The sequence below is a fragment of the Ascaphus truei genome, chromosome 3 (assembly GCF_040206685.1).
Source record: "Ascaphus truei isolate aAscTru1 chromosome 3, aAscTru1.hap1, whole genome shotgun sequence".
NCBI classification, from domain to species: Eukaryota; Metazoa; Chordata; class Amphibia; order Anura; family Ascaphidae; genus Ascaphus; species Ascaphus truei.
The window spans coordinates 145,430,319-145,445,975 of record NC_134485.1 but is presented as its reverse complement, the minus strand read 5'-3'; the positions used below and the strand labels follow the sequence as shown (position 1 = coordinate 145,445,975).

At 44.7% G+C, this 15,657-nt stretch overlaps 1 protein-coding gene across 3 annotated transcripts in view; it reads right to left on the bottom strand.

The window, feature by feature from the left end:
• Nucleotides 1-15,610, bottom strand: part of PPM1D (protein phosphatase, Mg2+/Mn2+ dependent 1D) — an 86,599-nt gene extending 70,989 nt beyond the window's left edge. For 2 of the 3 annotated variants that reach the window (XM_075589623.1, XM_075589627.1), the window contains exon 1: nt 14,838-15,610. In XM_075589623.1, coding sequence (XP_075445738.1) covers nt 14,838-15,240 — 403 coding nt within the window. In that variant the 5' untranslated portion in view covers nt 15,241-15,610. The remainder of the gene's footprint in view (nt 1-14,837) is intronic. The other variant, XM_075589628.1, reaches the window with a different exon arrangement.
• Nucleotides 15,611-15,657: the final 47 nt, after the last annotated feature.

Genomic DNA, 15,657 nt, shown 5'->3' with positions numbered 1-15,657 from the left:
GTCTGCTCTTGGGCCCAACTGTTGTAAAATACACAGATACCCAACAAGCTCTGAGAAACCCCAACCATTACCACATAATATATATATATGCATATAAGTGTCAAAAGGAGTGCTAGTGGGCGTGGCTAAATGTATACAACAAAAAACTAAAATGTCCAAAGCTACTTCCATTGTGACAAAAATACACAGTGCAATATATATATATATATATCTATATTGAGGCAAAAAGTGACACTGTGTGCTCATTTGCATGTCATTTCCCAGAATCCCTTGCTGCAGTGGAAGTGCTGTATGCTGGGTGATAATGGGGAAAGGCGGGGTTGCAGACCTGCCTAAGACATGCAGATGAGCATACAGCTATATTTGCATATATATATATATATATATATATCTATATCTTGTAAAAAGGGTAATTTAGTTTAACCCTTTGGCCAAAGCGTCTTAAGCCTGCTGCCACTTACAAGGCATGAACGAAAGCAGGTCCCAACACTCACCTGGGTTCAAATTCTTATTTTCCTGTATTATTACAGGAAGAATGATCACATTGGATCTGTCATAACCTGGCAAAATGAAACTGACCTGCCAGCTTGGAAAGTGGGGTGGGGCAAGCTTAAACCTTGGGGGGGAGGGGCCACTACTCTCCCATAAGCAACTGAGACCAGCTGCCCACAGTTAGCAAAATACACAGATTCCCAACAAGCTCTGAGAAACCCCAACCATTACCACATAATATATATATATATGCATATAAGTGTCAAAAGTAGTGCTAGTGGGCGTGGCTAAATGTATACATTTATATACTGTGTATTTTTAGCACCAATGACAAAGTCAGAGAAAGATTGAGGGTCCTAAAGAATGTTTTCAGGAATCTAGGATAAAAGCTTTAGGCAAGGACCTCCAAGGAATTATTTTCTGAAATACTACCAGTACCCTGTGCTACCACAAGGAGAGAGAGATTAGGGAGGTTAGTGCATGGCTAAGAAAGTGGTGTAGGAAGGAGGTTTTTTTTTTTTTTTAGAGCAATGGGACTCCTTTTCTGAGAGGTACAATCTTTATGGTAGGGGTGGATTGCACCTCAATGAAGAAGGATCTTCTGTGCTGGGGGGGGGGGGGGGGTGAGAATGTTAAAAAGGTTGGAGATTTTAACTAGGATGGAGGGACAGGGACAAGAAACAGATAACGAACTAAATAGAATAGATAGGAAAATAGTAAGTGGTTATGGAGGTAGAATGGGGGCAAGTGGGAGTTTGGCAAGCATCGAGACACCCATAGTAAAACATATAGAACCCCTACAAGGCCATATTGAACCCCCAAAATAACCACAATATATATATGCGTATAAGTGTCAAAAAGGAGTGCTAGTGAGCATGGCAATATATATTTAAAACCAGAGACAGAACATTAAACACAGACAGACAGAGCTCAGTGCTACACACACAAACACACACACACAATTGGCGCAGAAATGTAGAGACCTTGTGGCTAGAAATTAGCAGTGGAGGTAAAAAGTATAAAGAAAATGTTTGTATGGATACGTTATAAACCACCAATTATCTGTAAGATTGAGGAAGCTAAAAATACTTTTGCTAATGGAGAAGGCATCAAAACTAAATCATATTTGCATAATGGGTGATTTTAATTATCCAGACAGACGGGGCAATGAGATTTGTTGTAATGCTAAAGGGAAAAGTTTTTTTGAGAGGTGCTTAAAGACAATTATATGACCCAAATTATTGAGGAACCTACCAGGAGAGGGGCAATACTGGAATTAGCAATATCAAACAAACAATGTTGAAGTAATACCCAAATGTTCCAGGACTTGAATATTTGTTAACAGTGATTATAACATGGTCTAATTTGAAATAAATTATCAAAAAACAGATTACTTGGGTTTAACAAAGACCTTAAACTTTAGAAAGGCAGATTTTAATAAACTGAGGACTAATCTACAAGGAATACATTGGGATTATGTTTTGCAGGGGGAAATGTGGAAAATAAATGGGATTAGTACTGGAACCCTTGCTTTTTAACTTATTTATTAATGGCATAGAGAGAAAAGTCTACATCTCTGCTGATGACACTAAATTGTGTAAGTATGTAATTTCAGAGCAGGATGTAATTTTTCCCCAAAGGGACTTGGATAGACTGGAAACTTGGGCAAATAAATGACAGATGAAGTTTAATACACAAATGTAAAAGTTATGCATTTGGGAAACAAGAATAAACAGTCGACTTACAAATTAAATGGGGATAAATTGGGGGAATCCTTGATGGAGAAGGATTTAGGAGTGCTTGTAGCTTTGGGCAATAGTGCCCAAAGTCATGCATTAGCTGCAAAGGCAAACAAGATCTTATCTTGCATCAAACGGGCAATGGATGGAAGGTAAGTAAACATAATTATGCCCCTTTACAAAGCATTAGTAAGACCACACCTTGAATATGGAGTACAATTTTGGGCACCAATCCTAAGAAAAGACATTATGGGACCAGAGAGAATGCAGAGAAGAGCCACCAAATTAATAAAGGGGATGGACAATATGGTTTATGAGGAGAGGTTAGCTAAATTAGATTTACTTACATTAGAAAAGGTGGTGTCTGGCCCAACTCAAACAAGTAATAATGTGGAACAATGACCCAACTACAAGTTGTTGGATTGGGATAGAGTATACCTATGCGAGAACTCTCTCTCTCCTGGCCACTCTATGGACTGAGGGGGGAAGAGAGACCTTCTCGGAGAAATTAAAACTGGGAGCAATGAAATGTACATGGAGGATGTAGACTAAAAATAAGGGGAAATATGATTTGATAGCCACCCCCACACTATTAACCCCTATTTTTAATAATCCTGAGTTTCCCCCAGGCTGGCTCCCGCAGGGACTTAATAAATTCAAGAAGCTAAAGATGATTGTAGCCGACGACTTTGTAGAGAAGGGTAAGATCTTACCTCTCCAGGACCTAGAGAAAAAATATCAAATAGTAAACCTTCCAGTGTTTGGTTTTCTCCAGATCTGACACTACCTGCAAACAGTCTCCAAAGATTCGGCATTCCAACCTTTAACAAATTTTGAACGACTGTGCAGGAGAGGATATTATTGTAAAGGACTGATTTCGGAGGTATATCTGGGCCTGGCGAGATCCGCAGGTTGTTCCCAACATAACTATATGCTCAAATGGGCAGACGATTTGAATAAAGAGATCGATAGAGAAGACTGGGAGGATATCTGGAGGCAGCTTCAAAAACATCAATTTGTACCACATTCAAAGAGAATATTTACAAAATCTTATTTCATTGGTACCTAACCCCGAACAGGCTGAGCCAGATCTTCCCCGGATCCTCAGATTTGTGCTGGAGAGGGTGCGGGCAAAGAGGAGATATGGCTCATATCTGGTGGAATTATCCAAAAATTCAGGGATTCTGGGTCATGATTCAAACATTGATCCGTGAATACCTGGGAGTAGGAATTGAGATGGACCCGCTGACCATGATGTTAGCCAAACCAATTGATGACCTAGAAACAGCAGAAAGCAAAATAATAATCCATGTTCTTACGGCAGCCCGCTGCTCAATTGCGGCGGCCTGGAAAAAGGTAAATGTGCCCTCCAAACAGACAGTTCTACGAAGAATCAGGGAAATAAAGATGATGGAACTCCTCTCGGCGCAACTGAGCCAAAAGATGGACAAATTTCATAAAACCTGGGAAATATGGCCAGGAAACTAATAGCCCAATAGGGAAGTACATAGAGGGGCTAGACAGGCGGGCTCGTCCCCTTTCCCCCCCCCCCCCCCTCTTCTTCTCCTCTGCTCTTCTCTTCGCTATCTCTAAGAGAGACACACGAGGAAGCGGCTGCTTCCCTAATAAAATCCAAACTGTGGGAACATATGACAATAACACAATGAATATCTTAAAACAAATATTTTATTCAAGCAGAGATGAAAGACTGTTGATACCTACTGTAGTTATCACAAATGTCAATGTTCAACCAGTACATGTATAACAATGTCTATTATATGTTGTTTATCTCGCTAAAAACAATAAAAAAAATTGAAACCAAAAAAAAAAAAAAAAGAAAGAAAAAGGTGTTGTCTAAGAGGGGATATAATAACTAAATACAAATAAATTCGGGGATAGTACAAGGAGCTTTCAAAAGAACTATTCATCCCAATGGCAGTACAAAAGACATGGGGTAATCTGTTAAGGTTGGAGGAAAGGAGATCTCACCAGCAACAAAGGAAAGGGTTATTTACAGTAAGGGCAGTTAAAATGTGAAATTCATTACCCATGGAGACTGTGATGGCAGATACAATAGATTTGATCAAAAAAGGCTGTACATCTTTTTAGAAAGGAAAGGTATTCAGGGATATACCAAATAAGTAAACACGGGAAGGATGTTGATCCAGGGAGTAATCGGATTGCCAATATTTGTAGTCAGGAAGGGAATTTGTTTTTGCCCTTATGAGAGATCATTGGATATTTAACTGGGGTTTTTTGTTTGCCTTCCTCTGGATCAAAATACTGTAAGTACCGATATAGGATAAAGTAGGGGTACATAAACTGGCGTGGCGGTTACAGAGGCCCTGCGCTGCCCCGAAGGCATTTAAATTAAATGCCGGGGGACTGCACAAGCCCTCTGTAACTTCCCTTACTTCGGCTTCCAGAGACCAGTCATGACCCCGCAGCGTCATTTGACGCTGGAGCCAAGGTAAAAGGGGGGGAAGTTTGTGCACCCCTGGGATAAAGTATCTGTCGTCTAAAATTTAGCATAGGTTGAATTTGATGGAGGCATGTCTTTTTTTCAACCTCATCTACTATGTAGAGTAGGGAGAATTGCTGCTTTAAGAAATAAAATTAAGAAAATAATAATGTTGGGTTTATGTGGATGCCTTCATCCGAAGGGAAGAAAAAAAAGTGTACATTTGTAGAAAAACACACACTAGAAAACGGTATTTACTTCCTTTTCATTTTAACGAAGGTTAAATCCATAATTTTAGATAGCCATTTAGCAGCACTGTTTCTCTGTTTGGAAAAAAAATGGAGCCATATTTACCAACTAGTGCTAAAACCTCACTTCACTGGGCCACAAGACTGCACCTGTTTAGTTAATTTACTCAGTAAAAGGTGGCTTTGAATCTTTTTAGCTAGTCACACTTTTTAAAAGGACAAGCAAAATAAGATGCATTTTTCAAGATTGTATAACCCCATCCTTTACAAACATGAAGTCCTCTAAATGAAGAACTGGTTACAAATACTGTTGTTTTAGGTGGTCTTAACAAAAGATTACTAATATAGATTTTAGTTGACACTTTCTACTGCTTTGGTGACCAAAAGCATCTGCAGCAAAAAGATCTTATTTATAAAGTGTTAAAACACAAATGTTAAAAGATAACCTATCGCTCTAACGAGGCTCACTTCAGGATTATAAACAGTCACTGTTCTATTGATTATATGGACATGATTATTATATTCAGGTATGTACTACTACAAGAATTTAATGTGTAGGTTTTCTGTTATCAAAAATATGGTTCTTGAGATTTAGAGGCAGACTTATCAAGCAACAGCGCAGGTTGAATGGAACTTGAATGAGAGTTTACAGAGCCAGATTGGGTGTGCTAAGCTGTACTAGCTCTATATGAGAAGTAAAAGTGGAAAAGCATTTACTACACTAACATTTTGGTTTTTAGTAGTTCTTAATTTTTGCATAGCCAGCCACTGAGTAAAAGTGGTAAAGTCCAACATTGCAACTACCCCTAAAAAATAAATCTTATTATATATTTGTGAAAGCACTGTATGCCTGTCTGCATCTTCCTGTGTCCCTAGGGGAAATCTCATTGTTCCCTTGGCCCACCCGCCCCCGCACCTGATTGGCCTGAGACGGAGTGACGACACACACACACACACACACACACACACACACACACACACACACACACACACACCTCTCTCTCTGTCCTCTCCCACCCCCCATCACACTCACCTCCCCCCCTCAGCTCCCCCCCCCCGGTGCTCCGCTCAGCTCCCCCCCGGTGCTCCGCTCAGCTCCCCCCCGGTGCTCCGCTCAGCTACCCCCCCGGTGCTCCGCTCAGCTACCCCCCGGTGCTCCGCTCAGCTCCCCCCCGGTGCTCCGCTCACCTCCCCCCCGGTGCTCCGCTCAGCTCCCCCCCCCCCGGTACTCCACTCACCTCCCCTCCCGGCGGGGGAACAGGCAGTGGCCGGCCAGCCTGCAACTGCCTCGCGGCACGTAAGATGGCGGCGGCCGGAACGACCCCCTTCCTCCCTCGCGGCACATAAGATGGCGGCGCCCAGAAGGACCCCCTTCCTCCCTCGCGAGGGAGTGCTCCGCTCAGCTCCCCGCTCAGCCCCCCCCCGGTGCTGCGCTCAGCTCCCCCCCGGTGCTCCGCTTAGCTCCCCGCTCAGCTCCCCCCGGTGCTCCGCTCACCTCCCCCCCGGTGCTCCACTAACCTCCCCCTCGGTGCTCCGACAGGCAGTGGGCAGGCAGCCTGCAGATGCCACGCAGGGCGCCTAAGATGGCGGCGCCCGGAAGGACCCCCTTCCTCCCTCGAGGTGATGTGTGTGTGTGTGTGTGTGTCTCACTGTGTGTGTGTGTGCGCGTGTGCGTGACAATGTGTGTGTGTGCGTGTGTTACACTGTGTGTGTGTGTGTTACACTGTGTGTGTGTGACACTGTGTGAGTGTGTGTGTGTGACACTGTGTGTGTGTGAGTCACTGTGTGTGTGTCAGACACTCCGGAGCTACGCATGGGGGGGGTCCCGTCCACTGTCTCCCTCCCCCTCCCGTCCACTGTCCCTCCCCCCCTCCTGTCCACTGTCCCTCCCCCCCCTCCCCTCCTCCTGTCCACTGTCCCTCCCCCCTCCTGTCCACTGTCCCTCCCCCCCCTTATCCCCCTCTCCCCCCCCCCCCTTTTCCTAGCGGGAAATTTAACTCACGGGCAACGCCGGGTCTCTCAGCTAGTAAAAAATAAAACCTGTATGATATATTGCTTTAAATGTGAATCGTCAAACAATGTCCCGTTTTCTCCAGATAGCAAAGAATGCATAAACACAGAATATATATTTATGGCAAACTCAAGAGCTATACTATTTTTCTCCAGCAACGGGGTACTGTCGAAAGACTAGCTTAAAAATATATTCTGTTAGTACCAAAACAAATTCTTTATTGGTGTAACGGTACGACCCCCCCACCCAATCTCATATTGGCCCCTGTGGGTGTAATCTGTTCCCAGTTACATGTGTGTGTCATGTGGTGCACCAGCTGGCAACAGGACTCCAGAGTCTCCCGCTGGTTGGTAATGGGGAATATCACCATGACAGGCGTTGGAGGTAGTGTGCTGAGTCCTACTCACATTTGGTACAGCGCCTCCACCCCATCAGGATCCCTACGGCAGCAGGGAGGAATATCTGACGGGGAATTCCTAGGTGCATCTTCTTGTGGAATAACTCCAGACTCACACAGGAAGGGTATCTTGAACCAGGGCATCTTTAATTGCATGTCTCTTGGCAGACTGCCCATCACAGCGGCCGACACTTAGCCGCACATCTTGTAGAGAGGTACTCCATGCAGAAGGTTCCTCCTATCTCTTTAATTGAGTTGTTCCTCCACCTCTCCCCTAAGGGAGGCCACCAGCTGTGCCAGGTCCCTGGACACAGTGTGTAATAGATTGTCCCTTGGCCACTCTGAGACAGACTTGAACTGCTGCAAACCTTCAACTCCAACTCTGAACCAGCAGAACTTAACACGCTAACTTTTGGGAGTGCTGTGCAATATATAGGCTCCAGAAAGACCCACCTCTGTGTCACTAACAGTGGACACAAAGCATGCTGTCACTTCCTTTACTACATATATGACACATCACAGGGGTTTGAGGGCAAACCTCCATGATCACTACTGGCAACCCTGCCTTCTTACCAGGATTACTACCAGCATGAGAAAGATCTGTACACCAATTTTACACATGGCTAGAATGGTTTTATAGATATGGGCACAAATTGCACTTAATTGTTGTGATTTGCAGTTTCTTAGATAAGAATTGAACAGTAGTTGGATGCAGAACAGTAGACTTCAGCACAACAATAGGACATTAGTCTTAAAAATCCAGAAGGAAGAAAAATAGTTGTAATGCACAAAGAATGTAATTATTTAAAAAAACAAAAAAAACAAGTATTTCTTTTAATATATAAACACCATAGTATTTAGGTGTCTAATAAAACACAATAATTGGAGGTGTTTAATGCATTAAATTCTAGTTTATAGATCATGTTATGTATCAACCGACATGAACGGTATGAGAAGCTTAACAATTCTGGGTAGCTCCTGGTTCTGTGGTTGCTGCAATTGCTGTGAACATCTAAATAATAGTTGATATTTATATATATTTAAGTGACATATTAGTTGTAACAAGATAAGCTTAAGAACACAAGGTTAGAGACATTAAAAAAAAAAAAAAACATTATGCATAGACAATAACATGACATCTGATCTCAATTATTTCATTACACACTGTTCTTGACAGGCACTTGTCAGACACCCCAACAGGGAGATTTTGAATAAAATGCTTTTTTTTGTGTGTGTGCCCAAACCGTTATGCCTACCTGTAACCTCCTCACAAATATAGCAGGTTTACAATGTCACCTACTTTTGTCTGACGGTATCTATTTATTTGCCGATATGCCAATGTATTGTTGTGGTTTTGATTATATTTAGTACTAGCTGATATACCCGGCGTTGCCCGGAGGCAGGGAGGGGGGGCGTGAAAGTCAGGAGGGGGGGCGTGAAAGGCAGGAGGGGAGGCGTGAAAGGCAGGAGGGGGGGCGTGAATGAAAGGCAGGAGGCGTGAAAGGCAGGAGGGGGGGGGGCGTGAAAGGCAGGAGGGGGGGGCGTGAAAGGCAAGAGGGGGGGGCGTGAAAGGCAGGGGGGGGCGTGAAAGGCAGGGGGGGGGCGTGAAAGGCAGGGGGGGTGTGAAAGGCAGGGGGGGTGTGAAAGGCAGGGGTGGGGGTGTGTGAAAGGCAGGGGGGGTGTGAAAGGCAGGGGTGGGGGTGTGTGAAAGGCAGGGGGGGGTGTGAAAGGCAGGGGGGGTGTGAAAGGCAGGGGGTGTGTGAAAGGCGGGGGGGGGCGACACACACACACATGTCACTCGGCGCCGCAGGAAGGGGGTCCTTCCGGCCGCCGCCATCTTAGACGCCGCGAGGCAGCTGCAGCCTGCCTGGCCGCTGCCTGTTCCCCAGCCGGGGATGGAGATCAGCGAAGCGGAGGGAGGGGAGAGGTGAGCGGAGGGAGGGGAGAGGTGAGCGGAGGGAGGGGAGAGGTGAGCGGAGGGAGGGGAGAGATGACGCGAGGCAGCTGCAGCCTGCCTGCCCGCTGCCTGTTCCCCCGCCGGGGATGGAGATCAGCGGAGCGGAGGGAGAGGTGACCGGAGGGAGGGGAGAGGTGAGCGGAGGGAGGGGAGAGATGAGCGGAAGGAGGGGAGAGATGACGCGAGGCAGCTGCAGCCTGCCTGGCCGTTGCCTGTTCCCCCGCCGGGGATGGAGATCAGCGGAGCAGAGGGAGAGTTGAGCGGAAGGAGGGGAGAGATGACGCGGCAGCTGCAGCCTGCCTGCTGCCTGTTCCCCCGCCGGGGATGGAGATCAGCGGAGCGGAGGGAGAGGTGAGCGGAGGGAGGGGAGAGATGAGCGGAGGGAGGGGAGAGATGAGCGGTGTGTGAGCGGTGTGTGAGCGGCGCGAGCCGAGGGGAAGAGAGTGGCAGTTTGGTGGGTGTGACGTCACCCACCAATCTGATTGGCCACAGGCTGAGGACCAATCAGATTCACCGCAGCTAGTACCAACCTTTGGATTTTATATATTAAGATATGCAGCACCTCCCCCATATTTTTATGAAGAGACAGTAGGAACAGCTGTTAATCTTCCATTCACATGTATTTGAAGTAGAGCACATTTGACAGAAATAATTGCAAAGTAGTACATTTTTAGCAAAATGTCATCGACAAAATAGCTCTCTGCAACGAACTGCAACACAGTGAGCATGACGCTAATTGGTTTAAACCAGCGCGTCTCATGGCGACCCGCACCCCTACAGCTCATCAGAAAACGATCCCCGACAGCATCGCCTTCCAGAACCTATTCTACTCTCGCGCCCCAGGAGACCCATAAAATAAATCGACAGCTAGCTCCGATTGGACAAATTGTATAGGGGGAGGGGGATGCATAGATGCACTGTCCTATTGGCTGGATCCGACAGTCACTCAGAGAAACATTTTAAAAACGCCAGTGTCATGGAACAGAAATACCCGTCTGCCTTTTCTGTTCAGCCCCCCTTCTAGCTGCACTAGGATGTCACTTTCCTTGCAGATCACTCTCAGTGCAGATGGAATGGATACATTATATATCTCTTTCTCCTTCCAGTCTGTCATACCCCTGGTTGCTCTGGCAACATCTCCAGTCCTCCTAGTTATGGGCTTTCCCATTTCCCCCCTGTCTTTTGCTGACAGTTAGCGCAGTCTCACTGAACCTTTAGTGTGACCCCTGCCCCTCACTTCCTTTTCCACCATTACCTCTGGATGAGTGAGCACTGCTGTAACTCCTGTATGGTAGGATTATCTTTTCACCTGCCTTTAACTACCAAGCACACAGAGAGACATTATCCCTACATCTCTACACAAGTTCCTGTTCTTCACCTGCTTTCCACAAATAAAGTAAAGAAAAGAAACAGACTTGTTGTGCTTGGAAAAGAGGGCCGAGTTGACACTATCTGGGCTAAATCATCTTACACATGACCCCTGGCTTTCAGAATAGCCAGCCTCGGAATGCTACTTGAAGAATGCAAGTGGCCTCCCAGGTCCACAAAGTTCCATTCCCTACCACACACAGTGAGGCCAAGCACATGCGCCCAAAATAAGGAATGTATGTGCACCAGTCTGGTGAAGCAAGTTTAAACCACAGAGAAGGCAGCTAAAAACCTAAATTGATAAGCTAAGCTCTTCCCAACAGTTAACATTCAGCTTCAGAGACAACAAAATGGATTGCCCATAGTTCATGCCCATCCTGAAGAAAAATAGTAAAGGGTTACCCTCTGTTTTGGCGCAAAATAGGCACAAGATGTAAAGCCTTTGCATAAAGCTAAAGAATAAATTATGTACTACACATACTTGGCTAAAGTCTCCCAAAAGGTAAATGGTCTCCCACAAAGGGATTCGAGCATTAAAAGTACGCCGCTTGTGGTGTGTGCGAGAAAACCAAAATGTCGTACTGTTCTGCAGTGTCATCTTCGAGATACTAAAACTTGAAGCAGAACCAAACAGGAGACCGTAACTATACAGATTTCATTGGGCCATCCAACCCACAAGAGAATTTATGCACAGCTGGAATTTTCTAGTGTTGGAAGAGAGTGGGTGCTTAAAAGGGAGTAATGTGGTCAGTAGTCAATTTTTGATAACACCCAATAATACTAAAGTTACTTTGTTTCCTTGACCCAAAACGTTAGAAGTCTAATCACTGTTTCATAACTAAAGCCATATTAAAAAAAAAAGGTACAGTATATTTCATATGCAGCAAAAAGGAGTTCGTGCAAAAAAAGTGAATTCAACACAATGGATACAAAAAAGGTTCAGACAAAATAATGTAACATTGGGTCAATTGTAAAACGTGTAAATAAAAATAAACTTACAACAATATGAAGCAACGCTGACCACACTTTCCATAAAGTGTATTGTGTGTGGACTATACAGGCAAAATAAATAAATTGTGTTCAGTCTCAAAACCTACTTGTAACCACTTACTCTTCCCCAAGTCTCTTCAGAAAACGAAATTCTCTTAAATAAAGTCCAATGTGGCCGTGAGGCCCTAAGTGACACCAAGGCTTAAGACACCCTTAATGGGCTGTAATGTTTCTTATGGCCTGACACTGCTTAGTAAATGTAGCCCCGCTTCCAAGAATATCATTAAAACTTTAATCACTGCATCTAAACGGAAACGAATACTGTAAGAAAGGACTCTGTTGGTTACTACTGTCAGTTTAGTAGAGTGATGCTGTTGCAGCACTAAATTAACATTTGAAAAATTGAGTGTCCAGTTTGTAAAACATAAGATCTATATGCACCAGACTCTTTACAAAACATATCTAATGGTGTCCCTGTAGACATAGTAGGTATAATTTAATTGTTTAACATATCCATAGAGATGTCACATTCCAAGTTCCCAAATCCATAACAGCTTCTAGGCAAAAAAACAAAGACACTTTATGAAAGATTACTGGCGTCAATAAGTTTGCCTCCAATGAAGTCAGTGATGGCATTGATGTTTAAAAAAAAACAAAAAAAAAAACTAGACAGCAAATAAGCGACAACTGAAAGCCCTGCATATTGAAATGGGACTTCTCAGTACTCCCAACCACGTGAATATTTTGCACCTTGTCTAGAATTAAGTTTCCAAAGCTTAGGCCGTATTGAGAGTGGATGCTACGCGACATGTGCGCGTACGTCCGTCACAATTTCAGGTTGTTCGGTGGGAGTTTTCAAACGGAAAACTCCACCGGCGGCAAAGTACAGCGTTGACGCTGCTACAACCCAAAATTATATTTTGGGCTACAGTCGCGTCTGTGACACGTTCATCACGCCCCCAATCGCTGAGACCCAACTCCTGCAGCCAAGGCTGCGTCCCCGCTGGCAGTGAGCGTGCTGTCCGCTCGCCGCTTTTTCATCTTGTACTTGTAATGTAGACGTCCCCACTCACGCGGTATGCGCGCTCATCCATGCACGCTCTCCCAAGCTTGGCGCTTAAGACAAAAAAAAAAAGTGACTTTCAAGCGCGCTCAACATTTTCCCAATGCCACCCGCTCCCGAAATACAGGACACAAAGCGCTCCTGCTTAGAGAGTTGGTGATGTCACCACTCATGCATGAGCGCGGTCAGCACCAGCGGGGACTCAGCCTAAGTCACAGATCGCTGAGCTGCAGGAGCATGCAACGGAGGTGTGCACGGAAGGTCGCGGCCGTAGCATCCACCCTGAACTCGGCCTTAGTCAAAGGCAGTTTTGCAACTACGGGCCTGAACACTGCATCCACACAAAAGGGATCTCTGGTTATAAGCACATAGAAAAAAGTGCATTCTATTAAAACTATTTTATTTCTAATTTCAGATAATTTGGCACATCCAGATTCTTTACAAACAGTTGAAGCCCTTTAGTGGGTCAAATTAAAACTACATATGGACTTTCAAGAAAATAAGACTGCCTGGTGAAGTTCGTGGATGGATTTTCTGATGTACAGTACACTGAAAGAAAATACATAGGCATTCTTAAGCCAATGTTCATCTAACCATATGGGTGACACTCATGTTGGCTCATCACTAGAGATCACAATCCATTAAATGAGTGTTATATCAATGAGACCATAAACTCCTGAAAAATGACTCTTCCAGTAGTCATAAGGGATAATAGGTCTAATTAAAAAAGCAGTCTGGTCACAATGGGAGATGACCAACAGCAGCTGCATAAAGACATTAAAAGCTGCCCCTGGTTAGAAATAATTCGATTTCATCTCCAGATCTTTTTAACATGTGGTGCCTCGAATTAAAATCAAACCACATTCCCAATTCCACATACCATCTGCCAGGTTGAGCAAAGCAAAGAGCGCAGGTTAAATGTGCCTAGTTTTATACACGTTTCCCTCTAAAAAGATATGCAAATCTTAATATCAAATTTACCTTTACCCTCACAAAAACTTAATGTGGCAAAATTGGGTGCTGTGGTTGATAAAACAGGAAACTGAGAGGACAGGGCAATTCCTTATCCGGTTCCCAGATATACCTATGGTACAGCTACAAATAAGAGAATGCTAGCTGCACAACAGACAGCATTATTAATAACAATAACATTAAGGTAGGAGAGTTTTACTCAACAAAAACACTCCAGTGAGCAACATATACTCAAACTGCTGCACAACTATTAAAGTCATACCTATCTGATGTAAAACGGGAAACATTGACATGACCATTTAAGATTTTGTAATATAGTGTTTCGCATTTTTGCTAAACACGCTGCTGTTTTACACTGCGAATGGAAATGAAAAATATATATCCTGTAAAACAGAGCAAGACCTCCAAAATCCAATTACTTCATACATTGATCTGGTACACGATCCTAACAAATGTATTCTAAATTCTGCAGACCCTATAAAAAGTAAACTCCATCCACCTCTGCTTTATGAGAAAGCAGATGAAATCTTAAAACATCATAATTTTGTGCCTTGCACAACATGTCCCTTTGTCCCATTTTGAACAGGCAGCAATAAGCTGCACCTCAATTCCACCCCATCTCACATACATATGGGACAAACTCCATACTCTACAGGAAACTATTGTTACTTGTAGTTATTAATGTACTTATATGGGGACATTTTCTATAACCTTCAAACTGCAATCAGGTGACTGGGACCACATGCTTTGGCCACATTATATGTCGCCTTTATATTCACCATTGTTTCTTCTAGCGATTAACAAGGTTTTTTAGAAGCTATACTGTACATCTTACCTGCATGTCCAATTGTTCTTTCAGTCATCAGTAACATTTGACTTCGTACCCCATCTGTAGTTATGGTGATCAGAAAGTTTTTGGAGTGACATTTGTTGCAATAAAATATACTACTTTTTATTGTCAAAAAGCTTCTCAGATAAATAATTTGTAATAAAAAAAAAAAAAAAATTTATTCCCCAATTTCTATCATTGATCATCAGCCCTGTACTGTGTTTTCTACACCTTGTGGACATGAAGACCCTATCAGTGCACCCCCCCCCCCCATCCGGTCACTCTGTGTTTAGGATTAAGGAACACTTACGGAGCTTTTTCCACATAGCATGGTGACAAGCCAAGAATCCCTTGCGGATGGAGGCGCAGACATCCTCCGGGTCCTGGGACATGAAGCCCTTCTGTTTCCGAATAAAGCCCCACAGGTTATCCCGGGCGAAATGAGCAGCTTCCCGGCCCCCGTGACCGTCGTACACTGCGAAGAAGGCCACCGATTGCTTTTCCCCGGCCCGAACACCTTTCCCAAGGTTCTTGGAGGATCTAGTCGGTATCCCTGTGCTGGGGGACCCCGCTTCTTCGTCCCCTTCCTCCATCCACGGCAGCTCGCCCTCTCCCGGCTCGGGCTCCACCCGTATCTGGGTGACATCCTCCATGTATTTTCTGCCCCCCTGATCCGAAGAGAAGCTCACCCGCAGGGTGAAAGTACTCTCCATGGAACCCCCTTTGTTACCTTGCTCGAGACTTGGGAGGTGGGAAGGGGTTACAAAAAAAAAAAAAAAAAAAGTAATTGCCTCCCCCACTCCTGCAGAAAATCGTCTTCTAATTTTTCAAACCCCTCCTTGCACTGGACCACTGGATGGGGGAGATGGACCACTGGATGGGGGAGATGGATCAAATAGATGTCCCAGTATCCTGCGCCCGCCACTCGCGCCTCTTTATTGTTTATTTTCAACACTGTTTGGACATGTCCGGGAGCCGGCGTGACGTCATAATCCAGAAGTAGAACTCAGCGGCGTCAGGCAGCACAGAGATTCACTCCCCTGCCAAACGCGATCACACCCCTCCCACTCCTCCGGCTTCTGAGCATGCGCAGAACTACGAACATAGCGAAGCTGCCAGCTCCATCAGCC